Source organism: Xenopus laevis, chromosome 1L, assembly GCF_017654675.1.
Source record: "Xenopus laevis strain J_2021 chromosome 1L, Xenopus_laevis_v10.1, whole genome shotgun sequence".
NCBI lineage: Eukaryota > Metazoa > Chordata > Amphibia > Anura > Pipidae > Xenopus > Xenopus laevis.
In genome coordinates, this window is record NC_054371.1 from 17,643,007 (window position 1) to 17,663,554 (window position 20,548).

General features: G+C 39.5%; 1 gene segment (V, D, J or C); it reads left to right on the forward strand.

Annotated features, from left to right (window-relative positions):
• The first annotated feature begins 9,515 nt into the window (after positions 1–9,515).
• Positions 9,516–10,362, forward strand: LOC121393086. The segment is given in 2 exon segments: positions 9,516–9,698; positions 9,829–10,362. Coding segments are annotated over 2 exon segments (387 nt in total).
• The last annotated feature ends 10,186 nt before the right edge of the window (positions 10,363–20,548 follow it).

Here is a 20,548-nt window from a genome sequence, read left to right on the forward strand (position 1 = left end):
AAACATGAGTCAGGAGTCACTGTACCAGAAGACTGTTGACTTCATACTCTGTACTCTATATAACCCATATACACTAAGATGCAACTAAATTATCAGGGATACTTTACATAGCATATGTGTATTTCAATTCATAAAAAAGAAAATTAAAGGTTTAATGAATAGGGCTTGTGCTGAATATATAATACTTTTTCATGTTGTTTTAATTATGAAATACAGTTTTTGTTATTTTTTAACTAAACAAAATATTTCATTTAAAATGAAAGTCACATTCTAATTTCTTTTCATCTGAATATAACATAAATCAAATCAGCCATTCACTGAGAAGTTCCGGTATGAAAAAACCCCTCCCTTCCCAGCTGTAGCCCATTAGGCTGTGAGATAAGGAGTAGCTCTTTAAACAGAGGGGTGGCAGGGGGAGGTATGTATATATCCACTCTCTGGCCCACTAATTTCCACATCATTCAAATTTGCAAGATAGTATCAGCAGGTACAAACATACACAGCAGCATTTTGTCTATTGGCAGCCATGATGAGTAGGAGAAGCTGCAAGCAGGGAAGTTGTCAGGCAATAATTATGAGATGTGAGAAAAAAATTATAAAACAGCAGAGATTTTTTTTAATGTCTATATTGCAAATTTACTTCATTTGTTCTAAACAAACATTAATTTTTATATTTGACTTTTTAACCCCTTTAATATTTGTGCAATGGTATAGGGAGAGCTGGTGTATGTTATATTGTTTACATTGGCTCTTTTATTCTAATGTCATGAAAGGATTGATGAAAATATTATTGTAATATATTAGAAGTGTAACTTCAGAGGAAGCAGACCTTGTGGCTGCAGGGGGACCTAGGAAGTATACAGGGCCCAATGAGGCCCAAATAAAGAATAATTTCAACATATACTGGTAAAACAGCAAAACCTCTGGATATGTTGGGGGCCCTAAAATGAATTTGCTGTGGGGCCCAGTAACATCTAGTTACAACACTGTAATATATAGTAATACTAATGAACAAGGCATCAAAGAAATGTACCTTTTCTTGTTACTTACTCTTTGGTTAATGTAGTCACAAAGGATCAATATAATACTTTTTAATTAGAGGGCAGCAGAGTACCATGGTGGGATTACTATACTCAGCAAGAGATACCTTAGGGTTTACAATACATAAAATCTTAAAGAACAGTCATGACATTACCAAGCTATGCCATGTAATTCTTGAACAGTCCCACAAGTAGGGATGCACCAAATCTAGGATTTGGTTCGGGATTCGGCCAGGATTCGGCCTTTTTCAGCAGGATTCAGATTCGGCCGAATCCTTCTGCCCGGCTGAACCGAATCCGAATCCATATGCAAATTAGGAGTGGGGAGGGAAATCAGCCGACTTTTTGTCACAAAACAAGGAAGTAAAAAATGTTTTCCCCATCCCACCCCTAATTTGCATATGCAAATTAGGGGTCAGATTCGGTTCGGTGGTTGGGCCAAATCCAAAATAATGGATTCGGTGCATCTCTACCCACAAACAAAGAATATGAAGATATGATGCCTGGATGGAAGGGCTATTAAACATGAGACAGAAATACTTGAACGTAAATGTGAGTAATTTCCACCACTGCCCATGTCTTTAGAGAAGTAAATACATTAAATACTGGGAAGGGAATGTACCTGAAGGGACTTCTGTGAAACTCGGTTATGAAAGAGTCTGTTGTTGAGTTCCAGCAATAAAGCCCATAATAAAGAGTTGGCTGAGTTCAATGGCACAGTGGCTACAATAGGAAAGAATGTGAATTTGATGACCGACCAGTTGGTAAACTTTTTCTACTAAGGATGAGATTTATTTATTTGAATGCTGGAGGGCCCCCGTATCTGCACAAATCAGCCCCATCAGCTGTGAACTATTATTAACACTGTAGCTTTCAGGAGGTGGTAATGAATAGCAGAAAAAAGTGTAGTTTTAGATGTAGAGGGGCTGTGAATATAATTCCTATGGCTAAAACAGGAGGCAGGAGGTTAATAACCAGCAACAGTCTAATGCCCCTATGTAGCCCATTGTTTGTGTATCATTTTGTAGGTGGAGGTGACACTGGAAAGTGTAAGTGTTGCAGAGCTGCCTGTGAATACCAGTGTACAAGCCCCTTTCAGCACCCTGGTGAGTGACCCACCAAAAAGCGACTATAAGCAAAGGAACAAGTGTGTGGCCTCAGTGTGAGGGCAGGTTCCTATTCCTGCTACATGAGAGCAGCTACCAGCCTCCCATCCTGAATTAAACTTTGGGACTGATATATTTAAAAGACTGTGTTATGAGAGTGAGAGTAATGAGAGAAGTTTTCGTAATGGTGATTCAGGGTAATACTTTGATAGAAATGTTGTGTTTGAGGCAACTTTGTAGGAAAGAACTCTTAAACCCAATATATTGTATAAGACAACTTTGTAGGAAAGGAACTATTTAACTCAATGTCCTAATATGTGTATGACTCCTAATAGTTCCTAATATGATTATGACTTCTAGAAGTTTTCACAAGAACTTCCTTTATTATAGCCAAGGGCAGAATATGTTCTCAAATACTAATAACCAATAAAATCTCTGCTTCGGATGTGCTTGTTGGAAGCCTGGCAGCTCCTGATGAGCACATGGGAAGCAAGATCTGTTGTTGACCAAGTGGTTTAATGTATGAGCTCATTGTTTATTAGAGAATATAAAACCAGGGGTTCCTATTTTGTTGTGGAGCAAACTGTCCAAAGCCTTTGTGCACCATTTGAGGTTTCTCTGCTGACTAAATCGGGATCTCCCAGTCGCTTGGTGCAGATAAAGATTCCTGCTTCCTTTGCTCAAATGGTGATGTATAACTTATTCTCTTACAGACTTTATCTGTAATAAAGTTTTGCTTAAATGCTTAGAATACTTGATATGATGTTTAAATCATTTCAGAGAGATTCAAAGAACCATAATCAAAACAGTGAGTTAATCCTGTGAGTGAGTGACCCCATTTAAGGATTGCGATATTTATTTGATGCCAACTCCAGATCTTTCTTTCTATATAAAGTTTATTATTGCTGCAAATCTCTGTATTTTTTATTTTCTAGTGGGACCCTCTGATGTGTATCCCTCAGTTCTCATTAAGTGGAGGCACTGTGCTGCAAAATCCCAGTTTCCCAGTCTCTCCTAAATTCTGTGGAGTTTACAGGTTTGCCGGATTGACCGCAAGTAAACACATCAGGTCTGTGTGATCCCGTTGTGAGGGAGTTTGCCAAGAAAGGTTGGTATTACTGATAAACCCTAACAAACTTGTGAGCTGAGTCTGACTTTGTAGGATTTTACTGATTTTTAGGGTGTCAAAGAAAGATAAATTAAAGGCAAAGTCTCACACTGCTGAGAGTAAATGTTTTCTACACAGATGCATTTTAGTGATAAATATGTCCTGGCTATTTTCTGTCTAAGGGTAGAACTACACAGATGACTTCCACGCATTTTTGGTGGATCCGACGCACTGCACCAAAACAAATGTCAAGCCGGATGCTACTGAAAATAAGGTAAGAAATACAAATGTCAGATGGTGTCGCATCGTTCATCTAACACAACTGTCAGATACAGAAGCTGCATGCTGCTAAGCACTGCGTATCTTGACAGCGCTATATAAATAAATGATGATGATGATGATGCTTCATCTGCATCCCACAGTCGTGTCGTGCCGGATGAACGCTACAACAAGTTCCGACATTTGTATTTCTTACCTTATTTTACGTAGCAACCGACTTGACGCCTGCATTTTGGCGCATCGCATCGGATCCGCCGAAAACACGTAGAAGTCATCTGTGTAGTTCTACCCTAAGAGTTTTAAGCAATCTCTCGCATTCTGAATTTCTCCTTCATTTCCCCAACTCTGTCTGCTTGTCGCTGTTCATTTTGAACTATACGTCTCACCCGCATGACTTGGGATCTAGGCAGATACTTTTTTATGTGTGGGGGATGAAAGAAATCAAACCCCAATAGTGTATTCCTACTAGGGATGCACCGAATACAGGATTCGGTTCGGGATTCGGCCCGGATTTGGCCGAATCCTTCTGCCCGGCCAAACCGAATCCGAATCTTAATTTGCATATGCAAATTAGGGGCGGGAGGAAAATGATGAGACTTTTAGTAACAAAACAAGGAAGTAAAAAATGTTTTTCCCTTCCCACCCCTTATTAGCATATGCAAATTAGGGTTCGGATTCGGTTCGGTATTTGGCCGAATGTCTTGCAAAGGATTTGGGGGTTCAGTCGAATCCAAAAAAGTACATTCGGTGCATCCCTAATTACTATCAATTTGTTTGACGTATAGATCTGTATCTAAATGGCCATTCGTGGTGTTTTTAACCATCACATCCAGATAAGGGACACTGATCATATCACAATGTACAGTAAATCTAATAAAGGGAGAACATTTGTTAAATCCATCCACAAAGCTCAGAATATTATCCCGTCCAAATCATAAAGATGTCATCTATTTAGTGATACCAACATTTACAGTTGTGTTGAAATCCATAATTCTTATTTACAAATTGATTTTCAAATACATCCATAAAGAGATTCACATAGGACGGGGCAACATTCAAGCCCATGGTTGTACCTTTAATCTGGAAGAAAAACTCATCCTGGAATAAAAAATAATTCTTACCCACAACTATTTGCAGTAATGTTATCAAAAACTTTTTTTGGGCTCCATCCAGTGTACCATCCTTATCAAGATGAAAAGTTACCGGCTCTATACCAACATCATGTGGGATGGAGGTATAGAGGCTTTCTATATCCAGGGGGACCAAAATAGCATCAGTGGTTAAAGGAGAAGGAAAGCTACGGAGGCATTTTATTGCCAATAGATTAGCTTCAATAGTGCAAGCTAGAATGCTATATTTATTCTGTAGAATGTTTTACCATACCTGAGTGAAAAGCAATAGAAACTCTCTGTTTGTTTAGGATAGGAGCTGCAGTATTAACGTGGTGTGGCATCACTTCCTGCCTGAGTCTCTCCCTGCTCTGGGCTCAGATTACAGTAGAGAAGGGAGGGGGGTGGGGAAGAGGAGCAAACTGAGCATGCTCTTGCCCAGGGCAATGAGGTTTAAGCTGAAGGCAGGAAGTCTGATACAGAAGCCCATGTGTACACAATAGAAGGAAAGAAATGCAGTTTTTCTTTTGACAGGGGACTCAGAGCAGCATTACTTTGAGGGTTTACTGGTATATTTAGATGGACCTTTCTGATAAGGCTTACTTAGTTTTAACCTTTCCTTCTCCTTTAAATCATCAATCATATTGATCTTATTAATAACATCTCCAGTATCTCTGATATGAGATTCTGTGTTAAAGAGATACTCCTTATGTACCATTGAAGGAATTTAGCCAAAGGACAAAACACTGAATTTACCCCAGGGGGTTTATCCAAAATTAGTAGCATCATTTAACATCTCAATTATTGTATTTGTATAAAACTTCTTATCCATTACCACCACCGCTCCCCCCTTATCTGCCGGTTTGATCACCAGATCTTTATGGTTTTGTAAAGACAAAAGTGCTCGTCTTACTTCCAATGAGATATTTTCTTTAGGTAATTTCATTTCACCCCTTTTATATTTATTTTCAAGTATTAACATCTCATGTTTAACTCCCTGTATGTATGTTTCCACAACAGAATTAGTTTTAGAAGGCATAAATGTGCTAGGATTATACAAACGCCAATCCTGTAGGAAGAAGGTGTTACAATAATCATCTGTTTTATTATTAATGGACTCCCCATTATCATTCAATTCAGCCGACAGTCTTATTCTCCTAAAAAAGGCCTCCACGTCTATATCAATTTGAAAAAAGTCAGGGAATGTAGTTATGGCAAAACCCAGCCCTTTAGACAGTACCTTGGTTTCATTCTCCATAAGTTGTATTGATGAGATGTTTACCACCGCAGTCTCTTCCTGCGATATGGCTGCTTTCTTTTGGCAGTGCTTCCCCTATTCCTCTTGCCCGATTGGAACCAATGCTTTCTTGAGAGCCATATAAAAAACAGGAAGATGATCACTTTGCCCCCATTGGCTGCACGGTTTTGAGTGCGCATGCTCGCGCGACTGGTACTGTCTGATTTTTCATTTCTTAAAGGGGGAGAGAGTGCACACAGCTGCGCTGGAGAGTTCCGATGGGAGAGAAAGGGTCCAGACCAGGATTAGGCGGAAGAAGAGGTACGTGCTTGGCACCCCTACTTCATTGCACCCTAGGCACCTGCCTCTTCTGTCTACCCCTAGTTCTGGCCCTGGTAGCTGGGGCCAATGCTTAATTCATAAAACTTCCTTAACACAATGTTCCCCGGTCATCAAATTCAAATTGGTTTAAAAACTGATTTTAAAAACTGCCTACAGTTTTTTAATATAATGGGTTAAATGATAATAAATACCAAAATATTTTCTTTTGGCCACCATTATTCTAATGACAAGCAAATAAAACAGATTATGCTCAATAACTGTGCAATAGTACAGGGAGATCTGGTGTATGTTATATTGTTGTACCTCAGCCTCACTTTTTAATTCCACCAAATAATAAGTGAAAATATGGATGTAGAATGTGACACTAATACTGAACTAGGCAAAGAGCAACATTATTTCCATCAAATAAAAGCTTGTTGTAGTTTCTCTGATTAATGTAATCATCAAGGTCAATACATCACTTGTCCATTAGATGGCAGCAGAGTTCCATGGTGGGATCACTGTACTCAACAAACTGAAAAGACAGAAGCATCTTGGAAATTTCCAAAAAATTTCATAAATCTCAGTCATGTTGCCAAGCTTATTACGGGTAATTCTTGAAAAGTCCCAAAACAGGGACAATGAATATGACTGATATATTGCTTAGATGGAAAAGCTGTTGGATTTAAAGGGGTGGTTTGTCTTTAAGTTATCCTTTAGTATGTCATAGGATGGCCAATTATAAGCAACTTTTCAATTGGTCTTCATTATTATTTTTTTTTATAGTTTTAGAGTTATTTGCATTTTTCTTCTGACTTTTTTCAGCTTTCAAATGGGGGTAACGGACCCCATCTAAAAAACAAATGCTTTGTAAAGCTACACATTTATTATTATTGCAACTTTTTATAACTCATCTTTCCATTCAGGCCTCTCCTTTTCCTATTCCAGTCTCTCATTCAAATCAATGCATGGTTAATAGGGTAATTTGAACCCTAGCAACCAGATTGCTGTAATTGCAAACTGGAGAGCTGCTGAATAAAAATCAAAATGACTCAAAAACCACATAATAAAAAATGTAACGTAATTTTCAGAATATAGGCATACGAGTAACTTACATGTGAATGGTCCGCATCTACCCTCGTGGTGGCCCTCCGTCGGCCGGATTCCGCTCCAGACACAATGACAACGTCCAAAGTAGCAGTAGATAGACGGGAGCCTTAATAACCACGGGTAGTTTTAGAATAAAAAAAGTCTTTATTTCCAAGCATCTTTAAAAACACAAACAGGTATCCTCCTGGAGCTCTTTAAAGAGAAATGTACCGGGAAAAAAATTGCTCTTTAATAAGTGAACCTGTATGTACTGGGAGCAAGTCTATAGACTCAACCTGCTGTGGGAACCCTGGAATTACTGGCAGATCAATAGAGACAGTAGCTCCAGGCAGGGTCAGACACCAGGAAAAAACCCAGTGGTCCCCCGGCTCTTGTAGGCCCTGCCGGCCCAGATCCGCACCCAGATCCATGATTTGCTGGCTCCTTCCTGCCACAAATGCCTGAAAAACCTAGTGCGAGTGCACACACACAAACGGTGGCATGGCAGGGGGGGCCTCCAAGGGATTCCGGAGGTGGGCCCTGGACAGCAGCCCTGAATGGACCTCGGGCCCCCCAGTCCGACCCTGGCTCCAGGGTTAACAAGTGTAAACAGGTCACCCACACCAGAAATGATATCAGCAAACCCAGGAAATGATGTCAGGCTGATGATAAGTATATGAATTGGTGAGCTCTCATACTGATCTCATACTGATAAGCATGGTGTCTGTGTGCAGTTTCTCCTCTGTCTGGAAAGAAAGCTGAAAGCTCACTGACATTGAGTTAATACAACTTACTAGTTATCCCATCTCTTAAACTGGATGGCAACATCAGATTTTGAAAATATGTGGCACAACTGCATTCAGACTGCAACAAAGCACATGCCCAGATGCATTAGTATTAGTAAATTGGATGCAACTGTGGGAGGTGCAACACATTTGAATCAGCAGGCATTGTCCCCTTTGTAACTGCAATTCTGGGAAAGAAATCTGCATTGTGGGATTAAACAGGGCGACTGTGCTCAAAATTGTGCTTAAGTGGCAACTCTGAATTTCTTAAAAACAATCTTTATTCATGTATTTATAAAAGGCATGCAGTTCCCAATGGCCTAACGCATTCCAGACATAAGCCCTTTATAAAACCTCCTAACTGTCACGGGACAGTCCTGATTTTGACAGCTCAACCCGCAGTCCCGGGTTAACTACTGAAATATCCCAACTTTGTCTTAGGTCTCCTGCATTGAACAGCCAGAAAAAGATTCAGTACAAAGTTTCTAAAATGGAATTGGCTTTTGGCAGTGAACCCAGAATACGTGGCAGGTGAACTTAGATATATTTGTAACAATTTAAGATAAGCAAAGAGACAATTGTAGCAATTTAAGATAAGCAGGTCTCTTGGGTAAATTATAACTTGCAGCTCAGGGCGATTCACCTTTATTAGCAAAACTGTAATAACACATAAAAACCACAGAAATGTGTTCAAGCTTTCTTAACCTGCCAAATTTTGTAAATTGTAAATGTGGCCACAAACATTGTTGTGGACAAAAAAAATTTGGCGCATGAAGCGTGGCAAATCTTTTTCTCCTCTTTTTATTCCCAAAATGTTGGGAGGTATGCTGTACAGCCTGGTGAGACTTGAGTTGGTTTCCTACTATTGACACTTGTATCCAAAGCTGCTCCTGGCACGGTGAATCCATAAAACTTCCCATTAGGAATCACTCTCAAGTGTGTGTATTGACACAGGGGACTCTTGAAAACAAAAGCTGATAGTCGCTCCTCCAGAGTATCAATATGTGCAGTGGCCCTTAAACACAATAGTGCAGGTATTATTTTGATGCTGAGAAATGATGAAATTCAGGCCTTGAAAATGTTGTGGCATTGAATTTGATTTGTGTCAAATGGAAGTACACTTGCACACATTAGGATTCACGAATCACGACCCATAATTTTAGAAGACAAAACTGCTTTGTGTGGCTGGAATTGCTACTGGAATTGAAGGGAAAAAACTGCATTCTGGCTAAAAAAAAGTCTAAAACTGCACTTTACATACTGTACTTGCAAAAGCATATGCTATTCTTCTTATTTTCAATTTCTTTTTTTTTATTAATAATTGGTCTTCATCCAGTAATTCTAAAGGTATTCTTATATAGAGCACAGTTCTGCAACTTGTTGCATTTTGTTTAGGTGCAACCGACCATCACCCACCGTAAAATTTCAGTGATGTGAGAGGGATGTTGGTTGGTGTTTTGCATAGAGACATTGTGTGGCTAAACTGCAGCTGCTATAAAAGTGCCAGTGTCCCTGTGCCATATTAATGATCTGTATGTGTCACAGTGCATAGATAGAGACATGTCTTATCCCACTTATCTACTGCTGCTGCTGCTACTGGGGATCCTCCTGATCTTTAGCCAGGGTCAGAGATTGTTCCTTTTATTACACTGTTCATTTTACATTCACATACTGTGAGTGATTTTAAGATGCAAAAATTAGTAAAGTATTATACAACTAAATTAACTATTTCCATTTCTGTGATACTTTTACAGGTTCCTATGGGCAGATTGTACTGACTCAGTCTCCAGATTATGTCTCTGTGTCACCAGGAGAAACTGTCACCATCACATGTAAAGCCAGTAGCAGTGTTGCTGACAGCGATGGAGACAATCGGATAGCCTGGTACCAACAGAAATCAGGGCAGGCACCAAAGCTGCTGATCTATTATGCAAACACCCGACACACAGGGACCCCAGAGCGGATCAGCGGCAGTGGGTCTGGAACTGATTTCACTCTTACAATCAGCAGAATGGAAGCAGAAGATGCAGCAGATTATTACTGTCAGCAGGGTTGGGAGCTCCCTCTCACACAGTGATACAGAGCTGAACAAAAACCTTCCTCTTTCAGCTTGAATGCAGATCAGACTAAAACATGACTCAGGACTGTACCAGAAGACTGTTGACTTCATACTCTGTACTCTATATAACCCATACACACTAAGATGCAACTGAATTATCAGGGATACTTTACATAGCATATGTGTATTTCAATTCATAAAAAAGAAAATTAAAGGTTTAATGAATAGGGCTTGTGCTGAATATATAATACTTTTTCATGTTGTTTTAATTATGAAATACAGTTTTTTTTTGTTATTTTTTAACTAAACAAAACATTTCATTTAAAATGAAAGTCACATTCTAATTTCTTTTCATCTAAATATAACATAAATCAAATCAGCCATTCACTGAGAAGTTCCGGTATGAAAAAACCCCTCCCTTCCCAGCTGTAGCCCATTAGGCTGTGAGATAAGGAGTAGCTCTTTAAACAGAGGGGTGGCAGGGGGAGGTATGTATATATCCACTCTCTGGCCCACTAATTTCCACATCATTCAAATTTGCAAGATAGTATCAGCAGGTACAAACATCCACACCGGCATTCTGTCTATTGGCAGCCATGATGAGTAGGAGAAGCTGCAAGCAGGGAAGTTGTCAGGCAATAATTATGAGATGTGAGAAAAAAATTATAAAACAGCAGAGATTTTTTTAATGTCTATATTGCAAATTTACTTCATTTGTTCTAAACAAACATTAATTTTTATATTTGACTTTTTAACCCCTTTAATATTTGTGCAATGGTATAGGGAGAGCTGGTGTATGTTATATTGTTTACATTGGCTCTTTTATTCTAATGTCATGAAACGATTGATGAAAATATTATTGTAAAATATTAGAAGTGTAACTTCAGAGGAAGCAGACCTTGTGGCTGCAGACGGGACCTAGGAAGTATACAGGGCCCAATGAGGCCCAAATAAAGAATAATTTCAACATATATTGGTAAAACAGCAAAACCTCTGGATATGTTGGGGGCCCTAAAATGGATTTGCTGTGGGGCCCAGTAACATCTAGTTACAACACTGTAATATATAGTAATAATAATGAACAAGGCATCAAAGAAATGTACCTTTTCTTGTTACTTACTCTTTGGTTAATGTAGTCACAAAGGATCAATATAATACTTTTTAATTAGAGGGCAGCAGAGTACCATGGTGGGATTACTATACTCAGCAAGAGATACCTTAGGGTTTACAATACATAAAATCTTAAAGAACAGTCATGACATTACCAAGCTATGCCATGTAATTCTTGAACAGTCCCACAAGTAGGGATGCACCAAATCTAGGATTTGGTTCGGGATTCGGCCAGGATTCGGCCTTTTTCAGCAGGATTCAGATTCGGCCGAATCCTTCTGCCCGGCTGAACCGAATCCGAATCCATATGCAAATTAGGAGTGGGGAGGGAAATCAGCCGACTTTTTGTCACAAAACAAGGAAGTAAAAAATGTTTTCCCCATCCCACCCCTAATTTGCGTATGCAAATTAGGGGTCAGATTCGGTTCGGTGGTTGGGCCAAATCCAAAATAATGGATTCGGTGCATCTCTACCCACAAACAAAGAATATGAAGATATGATGCCTGAATGGAAGGGCTATTAAACATGAGACAGAAATACTTGAACCTAAATGTGAGTAATTTCCACCACTATCCGTGTCTTCAGAGAAGTAAATACATTAAATACTGGGAAGGGAATGTACCTGAAGGGACTTCTGTGAAACTCGGTTATGAAAGAGTCTGTTGTTGAGTTCCAGCAATAAAGCCCATAATAAAGAGTTGGCTGAGTTCAATGGCACAGTGGCTACAATAGGAAAGAATGTGAATTTGATGACCGACCAGTTGGTAAACTTTTTCTACTAAGGATGAGATTTATTTATTTGAATGCTGGAGGGCCCCCGTATCTACACAAATCAGCCCCATCAGCTGTGAACTATTATTAACACTGTAGCTTTCAGGAGGTGGTAATGAATAGCAGAAAAAAGTGTGGTTTTAGATGTAGAGGGGCTGTGAATATAATTCCTATGGCTAAGACAGGAGGCAGGAGGTTAATAACCAGCAACAGTCTAATGCCCTTATGTAGCCCATTGTTTGTGTATCATTTTGTAGGTGGAGGTGACATTGGAAAGTGTAAGTGTTGCAGAGCTGCCTGTGAATACCAGTGTACAAGCCCCTTTCAGCACCCTGGTGAGTGACCCACCAAAAAGTGACTATAAGCAAAGGAACAAGTGTGTGGCCTCAGTGTGAGGGCAGGTTCCTTTTGCTGCTACATAAGAGCAGCTACCAGCCTCCCATCCTGAGTTAAACTTTGGGACTGATATATTTAAAAGACTGTGTTAGTGAGAGTAATGAGAGAAGTTTTAGTAATGGTGATTCAGGGTAATACTTTGATAGAAATGTTGTTTTTGAGGCGGCTTTGTAGGAAAGAACTCTTAAACCCAATATATTGTATAAGACAACTTTGTAGGAAAGGAACTGTTTAACTCAATGTCCTAATATGTGTATGACTCCTAATAGTTCCTAATATGATTATGACTTCTAGAAGTTTTCACAAGAACTTCCTTTATTATAGCCAAGGGCAGAATATGTTCTCAAATACTAATAACTGATAAAATCTCTGCTTTGGATGTGCTTGTTGGAAGCCTGGCAGCTCCTGATGAGCACATGGGAAGCAAGATCTGTTGTTGACCAAGTGGTTTAATGTCTGAGCTCATTGTTTATTAGAGAATATAAAACCAGGGCTCCCCATTTTGTTGGCTGAGATCTCTCCTGTGGGGCAAACTGTCCAAAGCCTTTGTGCACCATTTGAGGTTTCTCCCAGTCGCTTGGTGCAGATAAAGATTCCTGCTTCCTTTGCTCAAATGGTGATGTATAATTTACTCTCTTATACACTTTATCTGTAATAAAGTTTTACTTAAATGCATAGCATACTAGACATGATGTGTAAATCATTTCAGAGAGATTCATTTCAGGATTGCTATATCTATTTGATGACAACTCCATATCTTTCTTTCTATATAAAGTTTATTATTGCTGCAAATCTCTGTATTTTTTTTCTAGTGGGACCCCCTGATGTGTATCCCTCAGTTCTCATTAAGTGGACGCACTGTGCTGCAAAATCCCAGTCTCTCCTAAATTCTGTGGAGTTTACGGGTTTGCCGGATTGACCTCAGTTAAAAACACGGCAGGTTCTGAGTTTGCCAAGAAAGGTTGGTATTACTGATGAAACTTAACAAACCTGTGAGCTGAGTCTGACTTTGTAGGATTTCACTGACTTTTAGGGTGTCCAAGAAAGTTAAATTAAAGGCAAATTCTCACACTGCTGGGAGTAAATGTTTTCCACATAGTTGTATTTTAGTGATAAATATGTCCTGGCTATTTGCTGTTTTAAACAGTCTCTGATGGTAAATGCAGCAAGGTTCTACAACTTGTGTAATACATAACAGAAAGTCAGTGATGTGAGAGGGATGTGGGTTGGTGTTTTGCATAGAGACATTGTGTGGCTAAACTGCAGCTGCTATAAAAGTGCCAGTGTCCCTGTGCCATATTAATGATCTGTATGTGTCACAGTGCATAGATAGAGACATGTCTTATCCCACTGATCTACTGCTGCTGCTGCTACTGGGGATCCTCCTGATCTTTAGCCAGGATGAGAGATACACAATTTCAGAGGGATTCTAGAAGCAAAAATAAATAATTAACAATTGATTAACAATTTCAATTTTCTCTTCATTTTTATTTCCCAGGTTCCTATGGGCAGATTGTACTGACTCAGTCTCCAGATTATGTCTCTGTGTCACCAGGAGAAACTGTCACCCTCACATGTAAAGCCAGTAGCAGTGTTTATAGCTACATGGCCTGGTACAAAGCTACAAAAGTTACTCTGCACACCACATCATTAGTACAGACACAAAAGGTATGCAAATAAATGGTGTAATAAAGCATACAATTATAATTGTATAATTACAGTCATTAAAAAATATAATTTAGTACACACCACACACAGTGGGGCACATTTACTAAAGGGTGGTGGCTTTTTGGAGTGAAAATTCACCAAAATGATAATTCCCAGGGACATTCGCAATTAACTAAGGGGCGAATAGGACAATTCGCTAGCGATAAAACTCAGCTAGAGAAGGTTCTTGCTGTTTCGTCGGGCAAATTCTTGCTCAGTTGAACAATTGTTACTCCACAAATATATCAAAGTGCAAATTTTCCAACACGTTACCCTTTTCACCAGATTCTGTTTCGCCAGGTTATACCTGGCAAATTGATAAGATGAAGCAACATCCTCAACATTCTTTTGTAAGTGACATCATATCCTGTATGCAAAGAGTAACAAAACAATTAAAACCGCTGGTTGTAACTGTTAAATATATATTTTTTAACATTTTAGCCATGTGAGTTCATGCCATATTTGTTTTAGGGGAGACTCATGTCTAGGGAGTATCTCTTTAATGATAAGTGGCCACTTGCAGCAATTTCACCAACACTCACTAATAAAAACATATAAAAGACCTATATGTACCCTCCATATTTAAATTGATATAAGTGTAAGTTTGTTAACAAAGTTTGCTAGGAAGAAGGTAATGCTAAGAAATGTCCTTGCTGGCAAAACTTTGCCAGTGTTCATCTGCTGAGACAAAAATTTGCATTTTAACACACCTTACAAATTTATAGTACATTTTAAATATATATCCATAATAATAAGTACATTATCCACTGAAAAGGGTGCGTCAATGATTCATAAAAAGTGCAAAGAGTGCAAGTAAAGTGCATAATTGACCAATGGCCATGTCATAGCCCCACCCCTGATGCCATGACCCACCACCACCACAGCATCACAACCCCATTATACACTTCACTCAGAGTACACTGTGTAGGGTGATCTTATGCATATGTATTCACTTTACTTGCACTCTTTGCACTTCAACAGGTTCATCTTCTTTTGTAGCTTGGAGTAATTCATGGCTCTATTCGGGAAAGAGTCTTAACTCTTGCCTTCCATTAATTAGCTGTTTTACATAGCCTGGTACCAACAGAAATCAAGGCAGGCACCAAAACTGCTGATCCATTGGGCAAGCAGTCGCCCCTCTTACACAGTGATACAGAGCTGAACAAAAACCTCCCCCTAAAATGTGTTGTCAATCAGTTGCAGTTGTGCTGCATATAGATACAATCTGGAACTTGGAGAGTAGCGTGTATGTTGCATGTAATTGCTTGTGAAGGTCTTTTTGGCTCATTTTCGCCTTCCTCACCCAAACCAGGGTTGGTTTTCTATATTGCTATTCTCCAAGTCCTACTCCCCTCAGAAGCCATGTTCCAATATGTTGCACTGATGAGATCTAACAAGATGGAAACAGACTGTCTGCAAGTTTGGAGATATGGCTCTGAATCATTAGGCTGTATCTGTGCTATTAAACCAGCAGTTCTGGATACATAGTTTGCCAAAGGGACATAAAGGAGTGATTTGCATGTCTCTGCCCATGATGCCTTATGGTAGAAATAAAACTCTCATTTTTAGTATCAAGGCAGTGCTGTGTATATGGCACGAGACAAGTAAATACCTTCTGAATTCAGAAGACTTCACTCTAACATACAAGTAATCCTGTGTAACATACACTGTACTGGAAGTTGTATCTCACCAGTCAGAGACAAGTGGGTAAATTCAAACACACATACCTAATGCTGAGCTGAATAGGTTACTGTACAAACTAGCAAACTCAATGCTTCAGAAATTAAATGGATTGGGAGCAACTCTCTGTGCTACACAGCTTTCCACAAATTCACAGACAGTGTATAGTTGTAAGGTACCTGTAGCTGCAGCTGGTGTGCGGGCACGGGGATGCTCAGGGTCCTGAGTATTTCCAGCGTCTGTCGCACGCGCGTCTTTGCGCGGGCACGCGTCCGTTCATTCGGACGCGCGCGCGTCGCGATGGACGTGGGCGCATTGACGCTGCGTCGTTACGTTTTGGCGCCAAACTTGTCCCTGTAAAAAGACGTCAGCAAGAGCAAACAGTGCTTGGTGATTTCCCTTGCTAGTACTTGTTACTGTGTTCTCTGATTATCTCTTGGATTTGCTTTTCTTGTTGCCGACCTCGGCCTGACTTTGGACTTCAATTCTCTTCTGCCTGCCTACTGACCTTCTGCCTGATTATCATTACGAATATCTTCTGCCTGCCTCTGACCTTGGCCTGTCCCTGACTACGTTTATTGCTGCACGCCTACTGACCCTTTGCCTGTTCTACGACCACGCTTTCTGCAACTTGCATTCATTCCATCGTGTCAAGTCCAGCAAGCTGTACACTAACAGCAGTTCTAACTGCTCTTCCTACTTAAGTCTCCAAAGGAGCCTGACAATAGTGCCTATTTCAAAGGAAATTGTGTGGGTATTTCTGTGAGATACATTAGGAAAATAGTTTGATACTTTATCATTTTAATACCTAAGACATAGATTAATAATGTATGTGACATGCCATGTATGGTTCAGATTTTTACTGATGTGAAAAAAAAGAGTTGGGAATCCACCATTAGGCAGATGTTCTAAATGTCTCTTTTGGAGATCACATAACTGTAGCTATAAATACTATACTTTCTATTGTAATTCCTTTAGATTTGCCCACGGGTAGGCTGCAGATCCAAAATCAGGTAGTATAAAGGGTTCTTGGCACCTTGTTCCTGCTGCTGAGACACACATTAAGGGATAGGTAGGGGTGGGAGAGCATTCACTTATGTTCCTAAAGCAAATAGAAGAGGGGAATGGTTGTTAGCACAGCTTTTCCAAATGATATGCGTCCAATTCCTTAATAGTTGCTCTGTGCTGCAACTGCTGCAAATGATCCAAGTAAAGGAGAAGGAAGAGGAGCTCCAGCAGTGTTACTGCAAATAACTTTTTATTCCAGGCAGTGGTAAACACAACATGTTTCGGGTTCAATACCCTTTGTTTCACTTGATAAGGGGTTTTGAACCCGAAACATGTTGTGTTTACCACTGCCTGGAATAAAAAGTGGTTTGCAGTAATATTGCTGGAGTTCCTCTTCCTTCTCCTTTACTTGTATGTTCCTAAAGCAGACAGCCCTGTATTTATTTATTGGGGAAAGTGAATGTCAGCCAGGAAAGGGGGCAAAGTGTGAGTACATAGCAGCTTGTGTCTGTTCACTGTAAACCCTTCACATTACTCTATAAATACTCCTTATGAAAGTAAAGGGAGTATACTGTCACCATGATTGTGTAGCTTTGAATCTAAGGAAAGGGGAACATGGAATGGGCAGTTAATGAGACTTTTGTTACAGCATATATATTTGGCTCATGTTGGTGGATCATCTACTACTGTACTGATGAACCCTAACAAGTCTGTAAATTAAGTCTGACTGTAGGTTTGCACTAGCTCTCAGGGTTTCTAAGTAATTAAGAAATAAGGCTCAGGGTTCCCACAGTGGTCAGCATACAAGCCACAGACTAGTGCCTAAAGACATAGATGCCATTTTGACTACAAGCATCAGAACTGATGGAATCTGAAGTGCAATTGCAGGAATCCTTAAATGGATGTGAGAGGTATGTGGGTTACTTTGTCATTAGGACACAAGCACATCTGCAAGTGCAGTGAACAAAGTATAATTTGGAGCATAATTGCCATGTTTTTCCCCCACAATGCAGGGACATTGCAGTTGCAAAGGGGCGATGGTCTTGAAGCAATTGCACTGCACCTAACTGAATTCCACAAAATGTCAGGTTCAGCAAAATTAAAGCAACTGTGCATGTAAATTTGTAAACCAAATATTTTCAATGTCTACCAGGCATCGATTTTGGGGTCCGTTGGCTTCATTCTTGGTGTTAATCATGAGAGTGAAGTATTGTCCCTATTCTTTCCATCTTCCAGGGGAACCTTGGAGCTCCTGGCACCTCCCAAGAGAAGGTTTTCGGTAGGTATCCTTGAAAATGTATTTTGACTTTGAAGCAAAAATGGTTAGTTTATTGTGTGAAATGACTATAGGCAAGTTAGCAGGGTTCTCTCCAGTGAAACAACTGTATGTAGTGTTTGCAAACATCCGCTTATACTGTCCACAGTATATAAATACTGGTGCCTGAAGTGCAAGGGGTAAAGAACAGATACATTTAAACACAGCCTAATTTTGAAATATGTTTCTATGCAAAATAAAAATCGCAACCCCAGTGGGTTCTATATTTTTTGCTTCCTGTTTTGTATAGACACAGACAGTCAGTGATGTGAGAGGGATGTTGGTTGGTGTTTTGCATAGAGACATTGTGTGGCTAAACTGCAGCTGCTATAAAAGTGCCAGTGTCCCTGTGCCATATTAATGATCTGTATGTGTCACAGTGCATAGATAGAGACATGTCTTATCCCACTTATCTACTGCTGCTGCTGCTACTGGGGATCCTCCTGATCTTTAGCCAAAGTGAGAAATTGTTCCTTCTTTACACCATCACACTGGGAGGGATTTTATTTATGAAACAGTTTTTTAATGATATCCCATTTCTCTTACCCCTATATGTAATAAAAGGCACTAAGTTTGCCCAGGAGCAGTTACCCATAGCAACCAATAAGATATTTGCTTTTAAACAGGTGACCAGTAAATACTACCTGCTGATTGGTTGCTATGGGTTACTGCCCCTGGGCAAACTTAGCGCCTTTTATTGCATATATCCATTAATTTTTTATTTCCCAGGTGCCTATGGGCAGATTCTGGTGACTCAGTCTCCAGATTATGTTTCTGTGTCACCAGGAGAAACTGCCATCCTCACATGTAAAACCAGTAGCAGTGTTGTTGATAGTGATGGAGACAGTTTAATATATTGGTTCCAGCAAAAATCAGGGAAAGCACCGAAGAGATTAATATACTGGGCAACCAGGCGAGGAGCAGGGACCCCAGAGCGGATCAGCGGCAGTGGGTCTGGAACTGATTTCACTCTTACAATCAGCAGAATGGAAGCAGAAGATGCAGCAGATTATTACTGTATGCAGAGAAGGTAATACCCTCTCACACAGTGATACAGAGCTGAACAAAAATCTAGTTCCTATAATTAGCAGCTGCAGTTATGCTGAATGTAGATGCCACTGAGAGGCTGCTGCTTCCCCAGGTATGGGACCTGTTATCAGAATGCCTGGGACCTTGGGCTTTCCAGATATTGGGTCTTTCTGTAATTTGGATCTTCATACCTTAAGACTACTAGAAAATCATGTAACAATTAAATAAACCCAATAGGCTGGTTTTGCTTCCAGTAAGGATTAATTACATCTTAGTTGGGATCAAGTACAAGCTACTGTTTTATTATTACAGAGAAAAAGGAAATGATTTTAAAAAATTTGGATTTGGAGTCTATGGGAGACAGCCTTTCCGTAATTCTGAACTTTCTGGATAATGGGTTTCTGGATACCATACCTGTATAATGATACTGTAAATGCACAGTGGGGAGTATATGTGGGGTGAGTGGGAGATTATTTCTGTCTGTTCAGTACAGATCATATTCTACTTGTCTATTAGATGAATGCTGGGAGTTGCAGTGCATATAAATGTGACAAAACCACCTGGGTGACCAGTGGTTGATTAAATGGAAATATTGCCTATTATGTCAAAAAAAATTGTAGGTCTGTGTAAAACATATCAAAAATCACTTGAAAAGTACTAATTATTTTTTATGTTTCATTCAAAAAAAAAGTGTACTAGTTGAGAATCTAATATTTGCGACACTAAGGGGGTTATTTACTAATCTCCGGTTATGTTTTTTGGAGCAAAACTTGATTTTTGGGGGTTTTTTTTTGTTACATTTTTGTTAAAGCTCGATGCAGCAAAAAGCCTGAAAATCCACTATCTCAGATCTGCCGAAGTTGTATATAAGTCAATGTCAGAGGTTCCTATCCTATTTAGACATTTCTGTGGTCTGCACTGGAATTAGCCTGAAAATCCAGAAATTTTAGACTTTTTTGGAAAAATCCAAAGGAAAAAGGCAGAAAAAATCTAGCGATTTGGGTTTTCGTTCATTTTATCGAGTTTTTACCCTAACCTATTGAATTGAGCTTTATAATAATAAATAAGGTAAAATCAGGCAGTGTGTTTAGAATCAAAACACACTGCCTGCATTTTATCTGTAGCATAAAACCCAAAACATAAGACAACCCCAGAAAAACACATATTGTGGAAAATATACATTGTGATGAATTTAACATGGGTAAAAATGATTAAGCTTTACTAAAGGTATTTTGCTAAAATATATGAAAATTACTGAAAGCATGCAATTTACAGCATTGTGTCTCCCACATGTGATTCAATAATAACATCTATAATAGAAATGCCAGTGATCTTCTGAGCAATCTAAGCAAAAATAAAAATTGATTGCAGTGTCAAAATTCCCCTTCCACTAGACTTA